At 34.0% G+C, this 25,301-nt stretch overlaps 1 protein-coding gene across 1 annotated transcript in view; it reads left to right on the top strand.

Moving 5' to 3' along the window:
- Apt1 (Acyl-protein thioesterase 1) overlaps window positions 1–25,301 on the top strand; it is a 59,709-nt gene that overhangs the window by 18,131 nt on the left and 16,277 nt on the right. Inside the window, exons 4-7 of the mRNA XM_035374973.2 lie at window positions 4,163–4,228; window positions 6,652–6,770; window positions 16,128–16,303; window positions 21,721–21,885. Of these exons, the coding sequence (XP_035230864.1) occupies window positions 4,163–4,228; window positions 6,652–6,770; window positions 16,128–16,303; window positions 21,721–21,885 (526 nt within the window). The remainder of the gene's footprint in view (window positions 1–4,162; window positions 4,229–6,651; window positions 6,771–16,127; window positions 16,304–21,720; window positions 21,886–25,301) is intronic.

The following is a 25,301-nucleotide window of genomic DNA, read 5'->3' as shown; positions in this document are numbered from 1 at the left end:
ACCACAAAAGGTATTTGATGATGTATCAATGGTAAACATCATTAAATAAAAGCCCCTTCAACTAGAATTTTTAAAACATGAGTAAAAAGTACACAAATCTGTTGGTTAAGTAAAAACAGGGTTTTTAATAAGGTTTTTGATATAAAGGAAGAAATGCATGCGCATTTTCAATAAAATGGTAAGATTTTACTAAATGCTTTGAGGATCAAATGTGGGTGTAGGTGCTAGGTTATTTAGCAAATATTTTTCAACACTTGAATAAACTCAATAAGTTGCTGCAAGGCGGTAGAAAAATATATTAACTTCAAGTGGCAAAATTCTTAGAATTAAAAGAAATTCAAATTATGGAAAGAACATGTTGTAAATGGAAATTTTGATATGTTTGAATTACTGCTGGGAGTAAAAAGTGAAGTTGGATACCAAAATACAGTGTGTTTCAAAAAGAGTATACGTATTTCGAATGCATATATTATAATAAGCTAAAATTATCTAATTATCTATTTCAATTAATGTTGCAGATTGCGTTAAACTTCGAATTGGATCCATCTTATTATTTTTTGCAGACTGTTAGAGCAATTTTATAAAAGTAAGCTTGAACTTTGGATTATGTCAAATAGAATTTTTGATGCTGAAGCTGCCAAAGGCTCTGCAAAGCGAAAACATGTTCGATGCCCATTAAACAAAAAGTGGACCTGCTGCAAAAAAAGGATAAAGTCATGAGGAAAGTGACAGAGAGGTGATTTGTTTCTCTAACCATTCCGAAATATGTTTATCAATTTCACGCTGCTCTGCGGAAGGGAGGGGGACGTCGCGACGCGCAATGTACTGGAAGTTGATCTGTCAGCACTATCCTCATCTTCAGGGCAGATTTTTTATTTTATTCAGCTTATAATTCCTCACTAAATGTAGTGTTTCATCTTGATGTACTCCGATATAATTTAAATCAATTTCCTCTCATTATAAATATCACGAATACACATCAAATAGTTTTCTGGTTGCAATTTTCTAATTCTGACTATGCGTAATGAATGCTTTACGCATGCGTCCGTTGAAAGTAATGTTTAATAAAGTAAACAAATAAATATTCAGATTTTTTTTTAAAATTTTGATACCCTTTAGATCATAATTGCTCTTTATTTCATAAATTACGGTTTCATATTTTTAATTTTATAATTTCTGCATGCCATCTTACCAGATTTAAACTGATGATCTATAATCCGGAATCACTGAAGTCCCGATGAGTCCGGATTAAAGACTTTTGACTTTTGTGTCAGAAACTGAAAAATAGCATTTTTTCAATTCGGGTAGACAAGTCAACAGTTTCAACTAACAAAATATTATGTTCTAGCATTTAAAAGGTTTGTTAATGAGAAAGAAATTCAAGAAAACTTTCTCTGCTGTAAAAAATTTCATCAGGAAAGCAGAGAAATAGATGTGCAGTCAAAAGTCGTTAATCCGGACCTTAAAGCTACAAACTTTCTGTGCATGCACCAACGCATAATTCGTTGACGCATGCGCGTAATACCTTTACGCATGCGCGTAATACGTTACCGCATGAGCGTTCAATGTATAACCCACGGTATAAGCTAAGCTAAAATTATCTATTTCAGTTAATGTTGCATAATTCCTCTTTATTTCATAAATTACGGTTTCATATTTTTAATTTTATAATTTCTGCATGCCATCTTACCAGACTTAAACTTATGATCTATAATCCGGAATTGCCGAAGTCCCAACGAGTCCGGATTAAAGACTTTTTTTGACTGTATATAACATTTTAGTGCGTATCTTGGGGAGGGATCTTTCTTGAAAGATTTGTATTGGAATTTGTATGGATGGCTGCTGCGTCCATAGTTGACTTCGTAAAGGGCTTTGATACTCTTGTAAAAAAGGGGGAAAAAAAAAAGCCTGTGTTGTTTCCACACACTGTTTTATTCATAGAAAAGTGGTGATGTCAAAATCTTTTGGTAATAAACCACAAAAGGTATTTGATGATATATCAATGGTAAACATCATTAAATAAAAGCCCTTTCAACTAGAATTTTTAAAACATGAGTAAAAAGTACACAAATCTGTTGGTTAAGTAAAAACAGGGTTTTTAATAAGGTTTTTGATCTAAAGGAAGAAATGCATGCGCATTTTCAATAAAATGGTAAGATTTTACTAAATGCTTTGAGGATCAAATGTGGGTGTAGGTGCTAGGTTATTTAGCAAATATTTTTCAACACTTGAATAAACTCAATAAGTTGCTGCAAGGCGGTAGAAAAATATATTAACTTCGAGTGGCAAAATTCTTAGAATTAAAAGAAATTCAAATTATGGAAAGAACATGTTGTAAATGGAAATTTTGATATGTTTGAATTACTGGTGGGAGTAAAAAGTGAAGTGGGATACCAAAATACAGTGTTTCAAAAAGAGTATACGTATTTCGAATGCATATATTTATTAAACTGTATGACATATGAATATAAAACTTTACACACATATGTACGAACCTCTCAAGTTCAGATTACAGATGTTCAATATGTCCTCCATCAGCGACACAAACAATATCACACCAATGCTCAAATTCCTCCCATGCTTGGGCAAGCATGTCCGTTGTCACTGATGTTATGACAGTACGGATCTGGTTCTTCACCTCTTCCAGGTTCTGTGGGAATGGAGGTACATAAATGTCGTCTTTAATGAAACCCTTAGGAAGAAGTCACAGGGTGTCAGATCCGGTGACTGTGGAGGCCAACTGAGACATGCTAAGTCGCCAGCTTCTTGATGACCAATCCAACTGTTTGGTAGAGTTTCATTCAGATAATCACACACTTGGCGACATCAGGGGGGCGATTTGCCCCATCTTGTTGAAAAATGAAGCTGTCTTCGTGCAGCCTCGGAAACAACCACTTTTGTAACATAGCGAGATACTGTTGACCGTTAACCGTGTTTCTATCAAAGAAGAATGGACCGTAAACAGATGATCGGGATATCCCACAAAACATGTCGATTTTGGGCAAATCTCGTACATATTTAGTGCCTGCATGTGGGTTCTGTAGACCCCAAATTCAAACATTGCGTTTGTTACCATGACCACTAGCATGAAAAGTCGCTTCATCACTGAACATGATGCGTTGTGCAAAAGTGTTATCATTGTCAATAGCATCTGTAATCTAGTTACAAAATGCCACACGTTTGCATTTGTCATCAGGACGCAGAGCCTGTAACAAATGTAACTTGTATGGCTTCATAACCAACCGATATCTCAAAACACACCAAATTGTTGTTGTAGGCAGTTGTAACTCCTGACTGGCACAACAAGTTGATTTTGAAGGACTACGTTGGAATTCTGCTATGGAGTAGCCATTTTAAACATGTGACGGTTACCATGCAAAGCAGAAGACAACTGACATCTAGCAGCTATATTAATATAAACTAGACTATGTATTCGTTTTGCTTATAGCCAAGCCGAGGCGCAGTGATCGATAGTTTGGACAAAATAACACTTTGCAATACGTATATTCTTTTTGAAACATGGTGTATTTCAAGTTTATTATCTCCTGTCTAGAGAGCTCTTGAAGAAAATTTATTGTTATATTCTGTCCTTTTCAATAGAACTGTACAACTGGGTGAGGAATCCATTCGTCTCTAAAACATAACTTTAAAAGAACTTTGTGACTTACAATCGGATGGTTCATTGAAAATAAGATTTAATGACAAGGTCCGGATTTCCATTGAAAGTGAGTATCCAGTCATAGGAAAGCAATTAATATTGTTGCAGTTTTAAGCATAATTCATACAAGTATTAAGAGTAAGGATAGAAAGTCTCCTTTTGGTGAAGGATGAAATCTGCGTATGTATGTCGAAAGTAAGACCCTCAAATTCAACATTTATGTTTCCAAAAACCAGCGCATATTTTGCATTAGTATTATAAATTGTCATACTGAAGAAATTTATTGTTTAACGTGAACATTGTCCCAAGAATGCCATAAATGTGAAAAGGTTGGGAAATGCTGCCCTAAAAGTGAAATTCAAAACTTTGCAGGCTTATCTCAATATGTTCATTTGTTATATAGAGATGAACAAATTTTCCTATTCAATCAGTATATTTGTTTTAATTTAGCATAATATGAATTGATATGTTTACATTTCTTAATTGAGAAAAATGTAATTTTAGGCATGGATGGGCTGCTTCATTACAGTTGCAAAGAATTCCTCATGTCAAGTATATTTGTCCTACTGCGTAAGTTATATTTTAAAATATTTTTCCCTGGCTCATAGATTCTGTCAGATTTTTCTTTGTTTTCTTATTTAGTTACTAAGCATATGATAAAAAAATTAGTTTACTTGTTTTCACAGATAATGGTGTTATTAATGTTGTTGATGTTGCTTATCCCAATTTCTTGAATGTCTATAGTGTCACTGACAGGCCTAGGATTGCATCTTTTATTTGCCATAGACTTTGAAATCTTAAGTCAAAGCTTGGAAGTGAATTCCTGACTTGCCGAGTTCCAATCTTATTTGTGAGTAGTTTAGGGACTAGAATCTGAGGGACCTGTGCACTTTCTTTCCTTTTAGCAGTATATAATTAAGAGGACATTTTGATTGGTTAGGTTTTCAAATATTAAATCCACTTGCAGTTCAGCCCTTATCTTCTAAATCCCAGACTCTGCTGATGAAGATACACTGAACAGCTTTATCATTTGTAATTTATCCATATAGAATTAACAAAAAATGAAGAAGGCATTGATTAATGAAGCTTGGAAATTTATTTCGGAGGATATATTTAACTGGGACCAAAATAGTCATATTTTTCTGGGAGTAGTTGTGCTCCCTTGAGGTTGGGATGAATCATATTTCCAGAACCCACCATTTTATGGGAGGTAACCCGAGGGTTGATCTGAACCTTCCGAGAGTGGGTATAGCTATAGGGCAGTGATGCACACCACATAGCCTCTCTTGTCCCAATCCAACATAGGCCTTTTTGTTGCTCCGCTGGTAACCAGGTTTGCCTGAGCTAACAATGTTCGGATAACCATCCCTGAAGGGTTGATTGAGGAAACCGCGGAAGTAAAGAATTTTGAAAATTTCTTTTGATAATTTATGAATTTTATATGAACAATCTGTATTTCGTCGCTTATTTTTAAAGTTGATGTCATTAAAAGTCATGGAACTATATTCTTTTTGTAGTAAAAAAAAGGAAACCAGTCAATATGTTTCCAACATAGATCTAGCTTTTCAGCTTATATTACTGAAAAGTAAATTTGTCTTCTTATGCCTGTGCCCTTTGGATGCCATTGAAATAAACAGGGAAAAATAAGAGTGGAAAAAATCCCTACGACATGATTCCATCTACCTATTTTGAGAATAAATTGGTCTAAATGGTGCATGCATGTTTGCACTCATGATTGTGGCTAAGGCAGTCGAACTATATCTCACAGATAAACATGCTGACTGAAGGATTAAAGGAGAGAGATTAAATGCATCTTTATGGCAATGAAATCTTTGAATAATGCTTCGAAGAATAAAAGCATTCAAAATTAACTTTATATTGTAGTAATCTCATATATTAAAGTTATATTTTATACATTCTGAGACTGTGTCTGAACAGTTTATGTAAAATACAAAAAGTATATTCCTGTTTTATGGCAAAAAAACAAAAAGTTCTAAACATTTTTTAAGATTTCAGAAAATATCAACTGCATTTTATTTTAGATTTATTCCATTCGTACTGTACGCCAAAATCAAACTGCATTCTTATTTACTGCAGTTGGAATATATAGAGTTGCAATCGATATGTAGAGCTATAATTGGATATACAACATAAAGCAAATTTAGTGAGCTTTAATAAGTTGTACTGATATAAAGCAAAATTTCAGTTGCTTCATTAATATCCTGTGTTCATGAGATTTCTTTTTGAAAACATGTATTTGTGAGCATTTTCCTCTGAAGCATATAATAAAGGGTAAGCATTTCAGAAGAACATGGGTTCACCAACAGCCGAGTGGTAAAGTTGCCAAAGACTGGTAGTTCAGTCTGAGATTCAAATCCTGCGAACAGGCTGGCTGCATGGGGTTTTTCATGGGTTTTTCCCATGTGTAACATTTATACGAGCCAGTTACCCTCAGAAAGTCCTCCACAAAGGCATCCCTCCTCTTAGACAAATAGAGGTCGTAATCACATAAATTAAACCGATCAGAAGAACATTCTTAATGTACCCTTTGCAATGGCTTATAATATTTATCAAACTTGATGTGTGATTTTCTGGACTGGGATTGAAAAGAGACTTAATCTCCACACATTAGGAATATTACATTTATATTTTTTTAATAAATATCTTTTAGATATACACATTAGTATAATTAATTATGTTAGAAGCAGCAGCAACATAGGATTTAAAGCTTGTCTACGTAATGGGGGGGGGTGAAATCTTGAGTTTCTTAACATTGCTATATGTTAATAAATCTTATTCTGTAATTATTTTAAATTTATTTTGTGATTATATCGGTATTTTTTAATATATTACTTGAATGCTTATTAAAATAATAAAAAGAGTGAAAGATAATGAATATAATCAAATCTGCTTATATGTTGCATTTTTACTTCTTAGTTGTCGTTTAATTGATTTTAATCTCAGATTTAATATCTATTTATTTTTTCTTGTAGACCAACAATGCCAGTTACTTTAAATAATGGGTATAGAATGCCATCCTGGTTTGATTTAAGGAGTCTAGATGCAGATGGTCCTGAAGATGAAGAAGGAATCAAAAGAGCTTCTGAAGCTGGTAATCATGTAATTTAGCATGCCTTAGGACAGATAATTAATGCTGGGAAATTTCACATATTTATGCTGGTATGAAGTATTATGTTCTTTTGAACATGTTTGTAGTTTTACTTAACCTCCTAATGCTCATTCCCGTCCCGCAAGAAAAAACAGTGCAGACTAAAAAAAAAAAAGTACTGAAACCGATTATTTCCCAATATGAAATCTGCTTATAGGCTCAATTTTTTTTTGGAGAGAAAGATCCAAAACTGAAACTTTTTATTGCTTATTTTGACATGTAAGATTTATAACTTTAGAGAGCAATATTTCAAATTAATATAATTTAATTATGATTTTAAAAATTATGCTAAAGTGTTAAAAATCAGCTTTAATGTAAAATGAAATAAAGCATAGTACCTTGGACAATCCAGCATTAATTTACTGACAGTTATAATGGGTGTCTTTTGTCAGTTGTTTTCCTCAACTCTTTTGTCACTTGTTTTCCTCAACTGCAAGTTACCAAAAATCACTCAGTTGCAGTCTTCATTTCTTCTGATGATGTAAATCCTGAAAAATGACTCTGTATTTTTTTAAGGGAGGGGGAAGACAACTTGTTTGTTGTTATTGAATCAGAATGATTTTCATCTGTTATGGAAGTATGACAAATTAAAGCATTGTAAATAAAAATTAGTAAATGAGAGAAATTTCAAATTTCTAGCCTATTTTTCTCATTTGATATTATGTAATTGCTGTTCATGATTATTCACACTGCTTGTTGTGGCACAGTAATTGATGACAAGGTTCGATTTTATTGTTTCATTGCCATAGCTATCATTTTATTCATTTTCTTAATCAATATTATTGTTGATTGCTAAAAAAGCAAATGTCATTTCTAAAAAGGCAAATGTCAAAGTGGTCATATATGGTGGTCTGCGAACAGCTTCTGAATCGGTTTCGAGCCAAAGGCGATGAATTGTTGCAGTCCATGATGAAACATGGTTGCATAATTCAACCCCAGAGACCTAAAGAAGGAGCATGGAGTGGCGCCATAAAGGTTCCCCACTGCGCAAGAAAAGCAAAATGCAGTCGTCCGTTGGAAAGATCATGGCAAGTGTCTTCTAAGACATGAAGGGTGTTATCCATGTGCATCTTCTGGACGAAGGGAGCACAGTTAATGCCCAGTATTACTTCACATTGTTGTGTGGTGCTGACGAAAATCCATTCGCAAGAAAATACCAGGGATGTTTTCTGGAAATTTCATTCTTCTTCATGACACAATGCCCACCCTCACATGTCTAATGTGACAACAACTCTGGCCGGAATGTTCTGGGAAGTTCTGCTCCATCCCCCCCCTACAGTCCAGATTTAGCTCCCAGTGATTATCATTTGTTTGCACCCCTTAAAGCCCATCTGGGAGGGAAGAAATTGGCCACAGATGAAGCACTGTGGAACGATGTCCTCCAGTGGCTACGACAACAACCAAGTTCTTTCTACGCCAAAGGAATCAGGGAGCTGCCACAACAATGGCAACCATGTCTCGACGCACACGGAGAATACTTTGAAAAGCTGACATAGTTTGGTGCTTCTTGTGCTGTCTGTTTTCTCTGAAGAAATAAAAGTCCTGGTCAACCTTGAACAACCTTTGTATAATGTGTGGTAGATTAATTTGATTTACCTTATCATGCATCAGCTATTTGATAGTGTACAATAGTTTATTTTGACAAATATAATACCTTTACCTATAACACTTTATTTCTGTGTTTGAGATTGTTCTTTCTGTGGTTGTTGTTCTGGTTTTAGTTTATTTAAGTCTAAATAATTCATTTTCTTTTGTGATATTCTGAAATTTAGTTTAGTTTCAATCAATACTTTTAACAGGCAACTTTTAGTGTCAAGTAGTGCAGTTACAACTGTACTGTTATTTATTTTCACTTATTTTATGCAAATATGCAAAATTCTATGGTATATCTTCTTTATATGATTACACGATTCGCTATTATCTCGTTTACATTTTCATTGTGTTCTGTGTTTGGCAGATGTTTATAAATACTTCTTCTAAATTGCTTTTGGAGACTAGGCTTTGAAGGTTTACTGAATAACTTGACTGAGGCCATATACTCTTCCTTTCCCCTAACCCACCAGTTTAATAAATAATGATAAAATTCCTGAAAACTGGTAATTTGACCTATTATTGTTTATATCCTATCATTATCGTTACTTCTAACTAATTAATCAAGGTAAAACAAAACTGCTTACCTTGTTCCAATGGGTTCTGCCAGGGCCATTGGTTGTTGTCCTCTGTGCAACTTGCAACTACATCTACAAATCTTGAGGGATAATTCATAAATTATTAATACTTTCTTTACACAAACATATTTAATGGGTTACAGAATATTTACATAATGAAAATGTTTAAATGTTCGCACGACGCAGCGTGCAACTTCTCAGTTCCGAGTTCTCGTGAACTCTAGCGAGAGTTCATAGTTCGAGATGACGTCACTCAGCCATCGGATCTCAGCAAGAGTTGAGTTGCAACATCCTCTTGCCCGGAAGGACAATTGCTGTAATTGTCCTTATTACATTCCAGCTCCACTGGATATAGTAGTTGCACTGGTCTTTCACAGACTCTCACCTTGCCATCTCTTCCAGGAAAGACTTCCATTATGATGACCATCTTCCACATCAGCCGTGGAATTTTATCTTCATGCACTAATACAATAGTTCCTTTCTTCAAACAGGTTCCTGTTTTCGCCAGTTTGAAATGATGAGCAGATTTTAAATTCATCAAATAATCCTGCCTCCATTTTCACCAGATTCTTTCTACCAGTATCTGTTGATGTCTAAATCGACGTGTAAGGCTCTCCTTTGTTGAAGTTAATTTAGAGCTTCCTTGCGGCAATGATAGTAATCGTCTTCCTATTAAGAAGTGACCAGGGATCAAAGATTCTGGCTTTCCTAGATCCGAGTATGTAAATGTTAATGGTCTGGAGTTCAATATAGCTTCCACTTCTGTTATGAATGTCTCTAATTCCCTAAATGTCAAGGATGATTTGCCTAGAATTATCTTCAGTAGAGCTTTCAGAGAGTGAACCATAAACCTCTTCTCGCTATGAACCGTCTAAATGCAAGCAAAAAATTTTCTGTGGAAAGGTCAGTTGTAAGTTCTAAATGCACGGCTGTAGTTACAGCACAGGTAAATAGTAAAACGTATGTCTTAGATAATTCTTTTCCACTTTTGACGTACAGTAGACCTACGTAATCTATTCCGGAGTTCTCAAACGGAAAGGCTTCTCGGCGTCTGTCTGGTGGGAGAGGTGCCATATCTTGCATGACAGGTTTAGTTCGAAATATTTTGCAGACATTGCAATTGTACAGAATACTTTTAATTTTCCTACGAGGCTTCAGCAACCAAAATTTATCTCTTATCTGATTTAAAGTATCTGCTAGTCCTCCGTGCCCTAGCACCTGATTACTGTGAAAAATAATTAGATCAGACAAATGATCTTTATCGGGCAATGTGATTGGATGTGCTTGTTTTTAATCCAAGTTTGAATTTTCTAATCGTCCACCAACACGAATTACACCACTTCCGTCTACAAATGGACTAAGGGACTTCAGTTTTGATTTTGAACCTAATTCCTCATTTTTCTTTAATGCCCGTATTTCATTTGTGAAATTTCGCTCCTGAACAAGTTTGATCTAATAAGTTTCTGTCATTTCCAATTCGGTAACCTGCAAACCTCCTGATAACTTCGAGGTATTTTTAACATTGTTGATGAACCTTAAGCACCATGCAGTAAATCGATAAAGTCGATGTAAATTGCTGTAATTTGGGGGTTTAAATAAATCTTCGGAAGGTTCGGTAACGCATGCATTTACGCAAACTTCCTTCGATGTTTTTCTTAGTTCCTTGTTGGAATCTTCATTGTTCTTTGTGGAACATAATTTCGGTTTTGGCCAGTGTTCCCTTTCTTCCTTTAACCACGTGGGCCCTTCCCACCATGCGCTATTCTGCTTGAGATGTTTGACATTTTCACCTCTAGTTAGTAAATCAGCTGGATTATGTTCACCAGGCGTATATCTCCAGTTCAAGACATCCGAATTCTTCTGTATTTCCTTCACTCTGTTCTGAACGAATGGCTTCCACATTTCACATCACTTCTAATCCAGTGTAACATTATACTAGAATCAGTCCACATACATACAGTTAAATCAATGTCCCGAAGTTTCTTTTGGATGTATTTTGACAAGCGGGAGCCTATCAAAGCACCCATCAATTCCAATCTGGGAAGGGATAATTTTTTCAAAGGTGCTACTCATGATTTTGATGTAATGAAGCATGTATAAATGACTCCATTTTTCGAATAACGAAAATACAGAACAGCCCCATAGGCCTTCTGACTCGCATCTGTGAAACAGTGTAACTGTAGACCATCCTTTATATCCCTTTTCCCAGCATCTACAAACTGATGTCTTGGTATTTCCAAACTAGAAATATGAGCTAATTCATCACACCAGCTTTGCTAATTATTTCTGAGATTTTCTGATGTTTCAGTGTCCCATGCTATCTTTTGTTCCCATAAATCTTGTAATAAAATCCTAGCTCGAATGGTGTATGGATTTAAAAACCCCAGTGGATCAAAGAAACGTCCTACAAATCTCAAGATTTCTCTTTTAGTGGGTATGTTACCTATCCTTTTGGCATCTTTTACCAAATCTTCAATTTCTATCAAAAATGTATCATTTGACTTATTCCATATGTATCCCAATACTTTAGAACAAGTCAAATCGTGTGAAGAATCTTCTTCATTCCATACCCTTTGTAAATTTGTTTCATTCGTTTTCCACTTCCGCATGTTAAATCCACCTTCTTTCAGTATGCGTTTAATATGTTCTGATTCCTCGAATGCTTCTGATTCTTCATCTACTCCAGCGATTAAGTCGTCAACATACATATTTTCAGTTAGCATGGAAAATACGTTTGGATACTGTAACTTGTATTTGTCAGCGTGTACATTAAGAGTTGCTCTGAGAAGAAAAGGACTAGATGTTGCTCCAAAAATTACCCTTGTCATACGAAGAGCCTTTGTTTTGGTTCCATTTAATTCACCATCGTTCCATAGAAACTTGACTGCGTTTCTGTCTTCCTCAGCAAGAGAAATCTGCAAAAATGCTTGTTCGATGTCAGCTGTAAACGCAATTCGATTTTGACGGAACTTAAGGAGCAATTCCAGTATGTCTGGACACATTTTGGGACCTGAATGTAAACAGTCATTTAATGACAAACAATTCTCCGCATGTGACGAAGCGTCAAAAACCACACGGAGTTTTGTAGTTTCCTTGTTTTCTCTTATAACGGCTTGATGCGGCATAAAATGCGTTTTTGGTCCAATTCCAGTGTTAGTCTCTTCGACGATTCCTTCTTTTAAGTACTTATCAATTACTTCGCGATATCTGTTATAGAACTGTTGATTATTCTGAAATCTACGACTTAAACTCTTAAATCTAATTTTAGCAATTTCCAGATTATCTCCTAGCTCATTTGAATTATGATTCCAAGGAAGGCGCACAATATAATGATTGTTTTCAAATTTCACAGATCTTTTGAAATTATCGAAAACTAAATTATCTTCTAATTCGAGTTCCTTATCCGAATCATAATTTATCCCCATAGAATCAAGCTTCCAGAGATTCTTCAGCAAACTAGACAGTGATTCGTTCTGTGTATCTTTATTATTATTAACCACAACTTTCATCGTATTCACATTAGTTGAGGAAATTTCGTAAGCCCTTCCTGTTTCACTCATGGTCCAACCCAATTTTGTTTCAACCGCTACTAAGGAATTAGACAGTCTGTGAACCTTACCTGTAACTATTTTCCAATAAAAATCCGCTCCTATCAGCAAAGAAATTTTCAGCGGTTTATTCCTTTGTCCCCATTCATCAGAAAGTTGTATGCCCTGTTCTTTAATAATATTAACTATTTCATGAATATGTGATCCATTAATGACAGGAATAATTAAAGCTTCTATTTTGATTTAATATCGATACTTCGAATTATGCAAAATGAGCCTGGTTTTTTTAACATTCTGTGCTTCAGACGTCCTGCAATCGAAAGAGAATATTTTTATTTTTTCTTCTCCAATAATGGGAAGTTTTAATTTCTTACAGATGTCCTCTCTAATAAATGTTCGCTGTGATCCTAAATCAAACAACAAGCGAAAGCTTTGCTGGCACCAATTGCCTGTGTTTATAATTTCAGCTCGTGCTGTCAGAAGAAATGAGTTATTTGCAGTTGTGCAATCGGAAACAGAAGAGACTACTGCCCCTTGGACGGGACTCTTGTCTGACACATTCGTTTCGTCAGAATGTATCAATATATGATGTCGTCGATCGCAAATACCACAAGTTAATTTCGATTTGCACATCCTCGCTAAATGGTATCTTTTGAGACACACGTAACAAATTCAACTTCGCCATAACGCTTCCTTTTTCTCTGGCACAGTTTTTTGACATGATTCTGACGTATGATTTTCAGAACAGAATAAACAGCTATTAGATAGTGATGTGTTTAACGCTGCCGCTGAAGGAATTCTACCCTTATTATAATCCCGATTTCTTTCGCTGTCTCGAAAACGTTCTCGAAACTGCCGCTTATTTTCAAAATGGGATTTCCTTTCAGTTACTTCAAAATCTGTTGGCTTAACTAAAAATCCTGTACATTCTCGACTTTCTATTTCTTTTCTTAGAAAATTGAGCAATTTCGTAATTTTTGTCTGATTATCATCTTCATATTTCCTATTAAATTCTAGTGCTAAATCATTCGGAATCACCTTTATTAATATCGGATACAATAAGGTACTGTACGAATCTGGTAAAATATTACACGATTCTAATCCTCTAATTTGTACTTCACAACGATCATATAATTTTCGAAGTGCTGTCACATCGCAAGACCTTTTAACCGGAGTCAGAGTTAATAAATTGTTCATGTGGGTATTTATTATTAGCTCTTTGCGTCCGAAGCGATCTTTTAATATTTTCACAGCCTTTTCGTAATTCTCCGCTGTTAACGTCAACCCTTGTATTGCAGTTTCTGCATCTGAAGTAAGAATTGACTTTAAATAGTTAAATTTATCTACCGCATGTAGACTTTCGTTTTCGTGTACAGCTGTCTCAAATCGTGCCCAAAACCCGGGCCAACTGCACACATCCTTTCCCGAAAATGTTTCCAGGGCCAATTTGGGGAGTTTAATTTTGTTTTGTGATTCAGTGACAGTTCCATATGAAGTAGAATTAGCACTATGTGGATTAGTATCTAAGTATATTTTCGCGCGTAATTTCCAAATAATAATTTTACACTCTTCTCTAGACATTATTTCATCTTCTAAATTTGTTACATCAATTAAAGCTTTAATACCATTATCTGCTAAGATTAGTTCTTTACTAATTAACTGAGCAACCGTTTCTTCAATTACATTTTTATCCCCCTCATTAGCAATTTCTGTTTCTATCTTATTTATCAGCCTCATAACTGCTCTTATAGCAGATCGTTTCTTTTTTAATTTTTCTAAATCCATGTTTTTTGCTTAAGCAAAATCGATTAATCAGTTCAGTTCAAATTCAACCCAATGGCCCCATGTTGGGTGCCACAATATTATTATTTATATCCTATCGTTATCGTTACTTCTAACTAATTAATCAAGGTAAAACAAAACTGCTTACCTTGTTCAAATGGGTTCTGCCAGGGCCATTGGTTGTTGTCCTCTGTGCAACTCCATCTGCAAATCTTGAGAGCGATAATCCATAAATGATTAATACTTTCTTTACACAAACATATTTAATGAAGACGCAAATGGGTTACGGAATATTTACATTATGAAAAGGTTTAAATGTTCGCATGACGCAGCGTGCGACTTCTCATCTCCAGGTTCTCTGGATCTCTAGCGAGAGTTCATAGTTCGAGATGACGTCACTCAGCCATCGGATCTCAGCAAGAGTTGAGTTGCAACATGACCTGTGTTCATTTCTCAGTGAATGAACTGCTGCGTAAGAGTTTACATGGGTTTTCTTGCATGTTATGTAAATACAAGCGAGTTTCCCTTAAAAAGTTCTCCAGGAAAGCATCCGAGCTCGTAGACAAATAGCCTTTGTATGCTTTTCTGTAATACGAATAATCCTAAATCTTTCTGTCCCTTGTGGACGACAAAGGCCAAAATGTCTCTCTGCACTGGAAGTAGGCTTCATACGTATTTCTTCGTGCATGTGGTAAGGCAGGGATTTTATGATCTGAGTTTCCTGTGATTGAGGAAAGCTCCTTGCTTTGTAGTGGTTTATTATTATTATTAACAATTTTCTTTCCACCTCACATTCTGAATGCTTTTGTAGGTATCCAGTTTTTTGTGCTAAATCTTTTGAATTTCTAATTTCTCTCCTTTTTTGATGAAATACTCCTCTGTATCCTTTTTTACACACTTCTACATTTGACAAACAGTTATTCAATCTGTAACTTCTTGTTCTGTTAGCCATTTATTAAACTGTGCTTATTTTGTATATAAAATTCCTCTCAAGTTTCTAACAGTAGTTTTTAAAGCAATTTGAATTTTTTTCAAAATTTTCCTGTGGAAAATTTGGATTTTATTGTTTAAGTGCAAAGAACATGATATTTAATAAATAAAAGTAACACATTTTTTAAATACAGATTTAGATGTGCAATGGGGCATTGTGCACTCAGTAAGAATGGACAATAAATCCAAAAGATTTGAGAAATACTCATATATACTTTGACATTAATATCTCTTCATGGCATATCAGACGTATTATTTGAGGCCAAATGTTTAATGAATACTTAAGTATTTTTTATTGTAACTAGCCATTATACTGTTATAGTTGAAGTTATGATCAAAATTATTACATTTATGATTGTATTGAATAATTTAAAGCATTTCCATCATTTAACGTCCTAATAAATATGTTTCTTAATTTTCATATTTGATATTTTATATGTTACGGTGGAATTCAAAATGTTTAAATACAAACCAGCATAAAAATCTATGAAAAAATCACTTTGTCTCAATTAATTTTCATGCTGTAGTGTATCGATTGATTAATAGTTTCTTTAGTTCTTTTTAGACATGTATTTTATACATGGTAGAAAATTCAGTGCGTTGTTTGATGTATTGAAATACACTTGAAAAACAAACAGAATAATTTAGGAATTAATTTGAAAGTGAAATGTGAGCACTTTTAAACTTTTAATAACTATATTTGTGTTTTAAATTAAAATTGTTTTAAGCATTGATTAATAAACATCTAAAATAAAGAAAAACATTATGCCAACTTCTTCATTTTGTATTTATGGTTATTTTTTGTAATGCAGTATTTCAGATGATAGCAAATGAAGAAGAGAAGGGAATTCCTTCACATAGAATTGCACTTGGTGGATTTTCTCAGGGTGGAGCTCTTGCTTTATATTCAGCTCTTCGTTGCACGAAACCTTTGGCTGGTGTAGTAGCATTGAGTTGTTGGTTACCTCTCTATAAGCAGTTTCCAGTTGTAAGTATTTTTAGAAAATTGTCATTATGTGCGAGATTTAGTTATACTTTGCATAAAATTATTTATCTCTATATGCTTTATGTGTGTGCTTATCTGTATGCATTGTAATATATGACTGCTTATCAAGCTGAGTATTTTTAACCAGCTGTTTTTAGACTCTTGAAACTTTTTGCATTCAGAGAGAAAAGAACCATTTTTTATTTGCCTGGTTTTATCCCAACCTTTAATTTAAAAAAAAAAAAAAACCTGCGAAATCTCAAATGGCTTAATGTTTCCAGGGTTGCCACGCTACCTGGAAAACCGAGAGAACTGGAAAAAGTCGGGGAATTCGAAAATTGACCAAAAAATTCAGGGAAAAGTCAGGAAATTTAAGTATTTTTGTCAAAATCTGGAAATGTCAGGGAATTTCATACAACGATCCCGCCTTTTGCGCCGAAGTCGAAAGAGATAACTTTTTTTTGCGAATTGTGTATCACGTGAGTGTCATTCGGGCAGCTGGCATAGAGCCAATTTTCGCAGCTCCAATTTAATTGTCTTTTAGAAAGGCAAAGCAAGTTTCCCGCAACCTTTGGTTTCCAGTATTCTCGGGAATCACATGCATGAACTAAAAGTACTTGTTCTCGTATAAAACAAAATGAGTTTAATCCTAGTATACGGTACCATGGAGGTTAGAATCAAGGAATATGTATTGTAAAGAAGGAAAACCTCTCTGCAACAGACGTGGCTCCGTTCCATCATAGAGGGAAACAGCTGTGCATGCGTGATATATCTGTCGCCAAAGCTCGAAATCGGTGTCGAAGTTCACGTTATCAAGAGTTCATAAAATGAATATCGTTTAAAATTTCTTTAATCACTTGTGCTAAAAAAACGTGCCACACACATCGAGATGCTTTTGTCTCAAACCACGAAGGACGTGAACACTATGTCGATAAGCATTTATCGCAAAAATGAAAATAACGTGGTGCACATGTCGCCTAACAACGAGATTGTTTATTTCTCGAGTTACAGCTCTGGATTGCACTCGCAGATGCGGAGCGGCGTAAATGAGATACTTTACCTCTTGTTATATTGTAGCGCACGGCACCGCAACCGTGAAGTTTAGTCTTAGCGCAAGTGGTTAAACTCTAAAGGAAAAGAAAATATTTTTTGGCGCAAGTAAATTAATTCATGGATTAGTTATTTTCAGGAAAAAAAAAAATAAAGAAACTACGGAAATCCGTTTTTAAAATTATTGCGAAAAATCCAAGAAGAAACGTCCTTTGATAAAACGCTTCTTCTTGGATTTTTCACAATAATTTAAAAACGGATTTTCGTAGTTTTCTTTTTTGTCAAAGAACGTTTCTTCTTAACACGTGTTTCTCAATTTCCTGTACACATCGCGGAGAAGGAAATTCTGGCCGCCAGTTCCGTCGCCAAATCCCTTGGCAAATTTTCCCTCCGCATTCTAGCGGCGTAATAGCATTTTACTTGTATGGAACCTTTTCTTCTTTACATAGGCGTTCTTTGGTTAGAATAATCTCCATGTATGGTACAATGGGATTTGGCGACATCTTGATGCGCAGTAAGCGGGTCATTTTGGTCTTCGCGACAATTTTCAAAATCGTGCCAAACCGTATACTAGAATTTTACTGCAAAATCTTTTTAAACTTTTTTTTTTTTTTTTTTTTTTTTCTTTTTAATAAATACCTTGCCATTTTGCAGTAAAAAAAAAAGTAATCAGTCATCTAGGCTAACCATGTAATATAACTATATTCGCTAAAATATCGTTAATTATTCTAATACAATTTTTAAGTAATTATCTTTTTTTTTATGTTATTCGTATAATTTAATGTTGCTTCTTCCCTCTAAATTTATTTATTATTAGTAAATAATATTTCCAAATTTCAGGAAATTTTCTCTGGCATAATTCTGAAATTAATTCTAGCAGTATGATGACATACCATCACGAAATTTAATGCACATATTTTTTCCTTATGTATGCTGCGAAATAATATAAAATACATCAATTTATTAAAATAGATTTCTTTCTTTCGTTTAGCTGCAGAATGTCTGCAAAAAAAGCCTTATTTTATTCCAGATTGGGAAGATTCTAATCTCAATCTTCAGTGGAGAAAACAACAACTATTATAATTATATTTGTGTTTTCAAGTGCTAAGGAGCCTTTTAAGAACATACCTCACACAAATTAAATTTGCTTAAAATCTAACCTATTTAGCATTGCGTTGTGATTTATAAGGACCAATTAGCCTCGTGTTGAACTGGTGATGATCATGAGTTATAATTAAATAAAACATGCATTTGTTATCCAATGTATATATCTTAAATTTTATTAAGTTTCTTAAGTGGAAAAGTAAACAAAATTATCAAACAAAGTATACCAAGAATAATTAAGAATAAATGTCCTCTGGGATGTATTGAATAATTAAGTGAATTTGCTACACAATAGAAGTAATACCATAATTAATTTACCTCTTAGCACAGCCAACGTACATTACGCGGATAGACTGGAATTTTCTTGAAACACACCTGGAAAAGTCAGGGAATTTCATTCTCCTGTTTGAATGGCAACCCTGTGTTTCAGATAATGGTCTACTTCATTAGAAATGTAAATTATTGAATATCTTATGACAAGTAGAGGGTAAGTCTGCCTACTTTGATCTACAAATTTGTTTGGGAAAGCTGATTTTGTACATTCAGAGACTATGTTATCAGTTAAAATTAGCTCCTGCTGGGAGACTCGTGCTTTTTCATCTCATCTCACACTCTCCTGGTAGGTCACTGAATCTCTTGGTTTTTAATTTTTAGCCTTTGCTGAAAAAAATGTTTCCTGGCGATATATGAAATTTAATGAATTAATGGGGGGGGGGAACAGGCAAATTGCATTTCCGCGTCCCAGTTATTTTCAGCATAATTTTTCTTTTTAAATTCTGTTTGATCTGAATTTTCTCGATCTTCTGTAGGATCTTTTATGAAGATCAAGAAATGATTAATCAGTTAATATTTGTATTTAATTTTATTTAAATCAATAAGTGGTACATTACTAAGTTTATTTGTGTAATAGCATATACATTAATTATTACTTTCATCATGTTTAAAAATGCTTTGATTAAATTAAAGCTTTTCTTCTTTACTCAAGATTTCTTCTTTACTCAAGATTTCTCTGTGATTAATATATTTTACATCGGAAACATATAAATATTTGAATAGCTTCAATGCAAAAACCTCCCAGAACTAATGGTTTCTCATATTTCAGGTTGGCGGCAGCTGTGCTGTAGGTAACTCAGGGAAAAACTTTTGAGTATGCTGTTTGTTAATAGCCAAACCTTCTGGTGATATTTTAGAGATGAGAATTTGTTTAGTTAAAACTTATCCATCTTAATCAAATCTAAGGAGATAAAACCAAATTAAATTAGAATGTATTTACTAAATGAATAGAATGAAAATTATGAGATGTAATTTAACTTGTATTGATAAGCAAAGCCTGGAATATTAGAACCTCTCTTCAGTTAAGATTTAAGACTTTTAGGTGTGTATGCATTTAAATTGTTTTTGTGAGCTTCTATACTTTGAAGAAAAGCAAGCTTTTATGATTATATGTGATGCTTAATGCAGTCCAAAGTTTAAAATCTGGATGTCCAATATCCAGAATGATATAATATCTGAACCACCAGCCAGAAAATAAAATAATATTAGAAAAATTCTCCCCTTTGTCAGCAAATCTAGGAATGCAGAATATAATATTACTCAACAAAACGAAAGAGGTGTACCATATTTGTGATTTTTCTCCCAAATAACTGAGATTTTTGCATGTCGCTTTCAAATGCCTGCTAGTTAGGGTATCACACTGTAGCCAGTAACAGCACATTTGTTTACTTTATTAAACATTTCTTTCAATGTAAGTTGTTTAAGTTGCTTCGTTTTTTGTGCTAATACTTTCACTTTAATTCTATAAACGGACAATTTTTTGTTCAGTTCCACTGTTCAAGTCCTGTAATTGGTGTGTCGAGAATACCGACTAACTTGTCAATAAAATTTTTTTCATTTTCAATAACCTCTCTGTCACTTTTTTCACTATCGGAAGCAGTATATCGAAACATGCTTTCGCTTTGTGATCCTTTGACAGCTCCAGAATCAGAAACACTTTTTGACATAATCAAAAGTTCAAGCTTATTTTTTATAAAATTGCTCTAACAGTCTGCAAAAAATAATAAGCCGGATCCAATTAGAAGATTAAGAAACAACACAATCTGCAACATTAACTAAAATAGACAATTAGATAATTTTAGCCTAGTGTATACCGTCCGTTATACATTAAATGCGCATGCATAAACGTACTATGTGCATGCGTAAAGGTTATGCGTTTACGCGTGCGCAGAAAGTTTATGCTTTGAGGTCTTTGAGTTTAGCTTTGAGGTCTGGATTATGGACGTCCGGATTAAAGACTGTACTGTATATTGATATTGGCTAGGATCACACTTTTTGGCCCTATAGTGTTTGGGGTGGCAGGGCAATAGCTATGCATTTACAACTCCATGCCATCTTTGGAGGCTCTAAATTCTATTACCTGGTACCTGCCTATATTCTAAAAATTTTGCTGCTTAATGTTTCTCGTAAATTTTAAAAATTTTGCCATTCATAATGGTTGCTGTGTGATGTGGCCACACTGGCTCTGATGCCTGTCCTTACCATTTTTCTGTCTGATATAAATAATAAACAAAGCTACAATCTTGCATGTATGTATGTCATCTTGCTTCTTGTTACATTTAAACTGATGATCTAAAATCTAGAATCGTGGAAGTCGTGACGATTCTTCGAATTTCGGACTTTGTACTGTAATAAAGGAATTTGTTCTACCTTGAATAAGATGTAAATGTGCTTTGATGGAGGAATTGCAGTTTGATGGCAGAGTTAAATAAAGTAAAAAACTTCCCTCATCTACCTTAAAAGTTTCCCGGTGAATTTTGTCCTTTTGTCATTGTGCCAGTTTTTTTCCTTGAAAGCTACTACCTAGTGAATGAGTGTATCAAAGTGTGTACTTCCTGTAGATTCTGTTCCCTCTGTTAGAATGGGTTGGCTCTGTGAAGTGTTTCTGAAATGTAAACATAAATGCAGGTAATTTTTCTTTTGAAAATGCTCGAGGGAGGCCTTTCTTTCCTTATAGGCAGATAGCTTTAGTATATTTCAGTCCCCTTTAAAACTTCTCACATACCCCCAAGAAAGTTGTTCTTATATCTTCGGTGCTACATATTAAGCTACAATTAGAGTTTAAGAACACTGAAAAATTTTACAACATTTTTTTCTACACCAATTGTTTTATAATGTTATTTTTTATTAAATTGCTGCTTATAAAAGGTATTCTTGGAATTTTTCAAATCTCTTTTACGTACATTTGATAATTTTGTTTTTTTCTATTGCAGGCAGCTGTAGGAAACCTAGATATTCCTGTTTTGCAGTGTCATGGAGAACTAGATACTGTTGTACCATATAAATGGGGTAAAATGACTCATGAACTTCTAAAGACATTCATGACGAATGTGGAGCTTAAGACTTTTAATGGATTATGCCATACTTCATGTGAAACGGTAATATGCAACTGATATATGATTGTGTTTATTAGAAAATATTTTAATTGCAGTAAAATGTATCTCACAGTTAACTTTTACAGACTAAGTTTATTTTAAAATGCAATTTCATTCACACTAACTTGAAAAAATTGCGATTTAAGAATGAAAGATTGGTTGATATTTTGACACAGATGCTACGTTTCTGTTATAAAATAGTGTGCAGAGGGATTCATGAAATGATTGTAACTTTTCGAAATGCCAAATTAAAAATTCATAAAAATTGGAAAATGATTCAGTAGTTCTAAAATTTTGTAGACCTTGGGGAGGGGGATTTGCTAAAAAAACATAAAATGTAATAATATTAATTAGAAATATGTACATTAAAAAAACTTCAGTGTTCCCTCTTGCTTTTCCACCAATTGTGAGTTTCCATTGTAAATAAAAATGGTTTTCTTGGAAAGGACTCTCATACCTGCCCCTCCCTCCCACCAAAAAAAAAAAAAAAAAAAAAAACTATCTGTAATCTAGAGCATTTGCTTAAGATTTTTTGGTGAAAGAGGTGTTGAATGTTTTTACCTTGTGAAGTATCATAACATGAAGTAATTTTTGAAAACTGTAAAATTGTGAAAAAAGCTTTTGAGTGTTAACACTTAAGGGTTTCAATATACTGAATAATTTTGATGAGGAAATTTGTCAGTTTCTTCCTGGTAAAATTGATTGCATCACTGAAGAAGAGGATTTAAAGGATTATATTGCTTAGTTCTAATGTGCCTTCTGATGTTTGTGGATATGTTAGTATTTTAATTAATGAACAGTCAGTAAAAACAGTTTTGAGGAACAGAGTTACAGAATCAGCTCTGAATAAATAAAGAAACACATGTGCAGACAAACTTTATGCAAGCATCTTAACTCACACTGTTGATTTTAGGTTAATGGTCGTGTTAACTGCTGTACTGTATCAGGTGACTTTTATAATAAAGTAATTGCGTTTTGCTATTTTTTTTCCCATTTTTTTATGCATTAAGAGTTTTAACAGATAAATTTATAAAAAAGTTGTTATTTATTGGTTATCCCAGCTCATGTTTTCTTGGCAATATTTGTTTTTTTATGGAGGAGGGGAGTGGAGTGTCTAGTTTTTCAGTTGATGCAATCATTTTCATTTTTTCATCCGATCTTCCAGTACCTCAATTTTGACCACTTCTTTTTCTCATTTTAACAGCTAGCGATTAATTAATGATGACTAGAAAATACAGATTACAAAATTTATTCAGGTTGAACTAGAAGCTATTGCTAAACATAGCTAGGATAAGGGTTACCAAATTGTCACTGATGTTTTGTTGCCAAAAAATATTGCGAAGAAAATGTGGACTGAGATAACTAATAAGTTCTATAAAGTTTTATGAATTGTACATAATTTTAAGTACATTAATTTTTAGCAATGTGCTATATGAAATATTAACCTTGAAATAGGCAAAACTTATTACTTTTAAGTAACTTGCAATCTACTCAGTTCCCATAATGTTAAGCACGTTCTTTTATCATTTATAGAGGTGGAAGTTATAATTATGTGGTCTAAGTGAGGTATCTTGAAGTGTGTACATGTAGAAAAGGAAATTTGTAAACGGGTTTTGCAATATTTTCCCATCATTATTAATATTTTAGAACTTTTAGTCAACAGGCTTGGTTTTTTACTCCTTCGAAACTATTGGGCCATAGGATTGGAAAGTAATTCTGTTAAGTTACTTGAGTTAGATTTTCAAGTGTGTTGCCAACAGTGCAGGAGTATTACCCAAATCAGATAGTTCAGTAGCAATTTTAACTGTTTCAAAGCTCCTCGAGTTGTCATTGCTAACACACATGATGATATGGATCTCTTAACTTTAACAACTTGCTAGTCTAAACTTCCTTATTAGTGGAAATGTAATTGCATTACAGTAGATTTAGTTTTAGTCCGATTTATTTCTGGCAAGATTAATATATATTTTCAACCAGTTTACTCCTAATACCATGTCATAAGTTGCTCTTAAATGTATTAATACCAGACTTTGCTATAATGACACAAAGAGCATTGGTAGTGTAACTTAAGTTACAATCAGATGTACATTAACCCCTTAACCTACGATTTAGATTTGAAGATGTTGGGCTGAAATTGTATACAAGCTCGCGCAACGTTCGGGACATTTGCACGACTTGTGTAACACACTAATCCGGGCGATCGTAAACATGATGAATTATGTAATTTTCAAAGAAAGTATAGGCAAAAATTATTGATGATACATCCGATGACAATCAACTACTAGAGTCCTGGCTTTGGAAAGAAATAACAAATAGTTCAAAAATCTGGGACTATATGATGACTCCTGCCATAAGAGAGAAAGCCTTATGTCAATTAGGAGGAAGTAGAGGAGAATTTGATATATTTAATCTAATATTTGATGACATATTTTGAAACAATATTGTAACCGAAATGAATCAGAATGCAGATCAAGCACGAGAAAATCCACATAGAACACAAGTGTAAAAAATGTAAAGTTCCGTTATATGTACCAGAACACTTTGAAATATATCATACCGTAACAGATTACTAATTTTGTATTTTGGAGTTTTGTATAAATAAACATTTTGTAATACTTGCATCTAACACAATTATTGCATCAGACTGTAATTGCGTATCAAATATCCCACGTAATATTCACTTCTGGCCCCTTTACTGTACGCGGGCTATGCCCGTGAAAGTTAGGTTTGGTCCGACAATCGTTTGCGGGCTATGCCCATGAAAGTTAGATTTGGCCCAACCATCGAACGTGGGCTATGCCCGTCATTGTAGATTAAGGGGTTAACAACTGGACTGATTATTAGTATGTACATGATGTGTAGCATACAGTCATTTGCATAACAATTATAATATAGCAGTTACAGTTATCCTGGCATGATAAATATATTTTGCATTAAAAAGCAAATTTATTTTTACCCAGTGAGTTACATTTTGTTTGTTAAATAAACATTAAGTTCTGCTTGGGGCTTTTTACATATTTTTGTAAGGCTGTGTGGCCAGAAGCTTAAAATGTTTGAACACCCTGCCTTATGTTGTGGTATGTCTTGCAGACCCATATGCCGTCATGAAAGTTTAATACAGTACAAAGTCTGAAATCCGGACCTGAAAACTACCAAAAATGTTTTTCTTGTACGCTTTACACGTGCACATTTAATTTCCCCCTCTCCACGCTTAATAAAAACATCTGGAGAGTCTCAATTCTTAATTTCACTTTGACACTAAATAAAATATCTTGCTATTGAAGAAACAATAATTTTAACATAAATTCATATGATCAGTAATTTGGCTCCGTTGCTGCATATCTGCTTGGCACGCATCTCAAACCGAAACATTCCACATAGATACATCGATGATCTGATGCCAACCTGGCGAATCATTA

This window comes from Stegodyphus dumicola, chromosome 1, assembly GCF_044657685.1.
Source record: "Stegodyphus dumicola isolate Sdum_Otavi_A_Nest chromosome 1, ASM4465768v1".
Lineage (NCBI taxonomy): Eukaryota > Metazoa > Arthropoda > Arachnida > Araneae > Eresidae > Stegodyphus > Stegodyphus dumicola.
The sequence above is the reverse complement of the archived record's forward strand: the minus strand, read 5'-3'. Positions and strand labels throughout refer to the sequence as shown.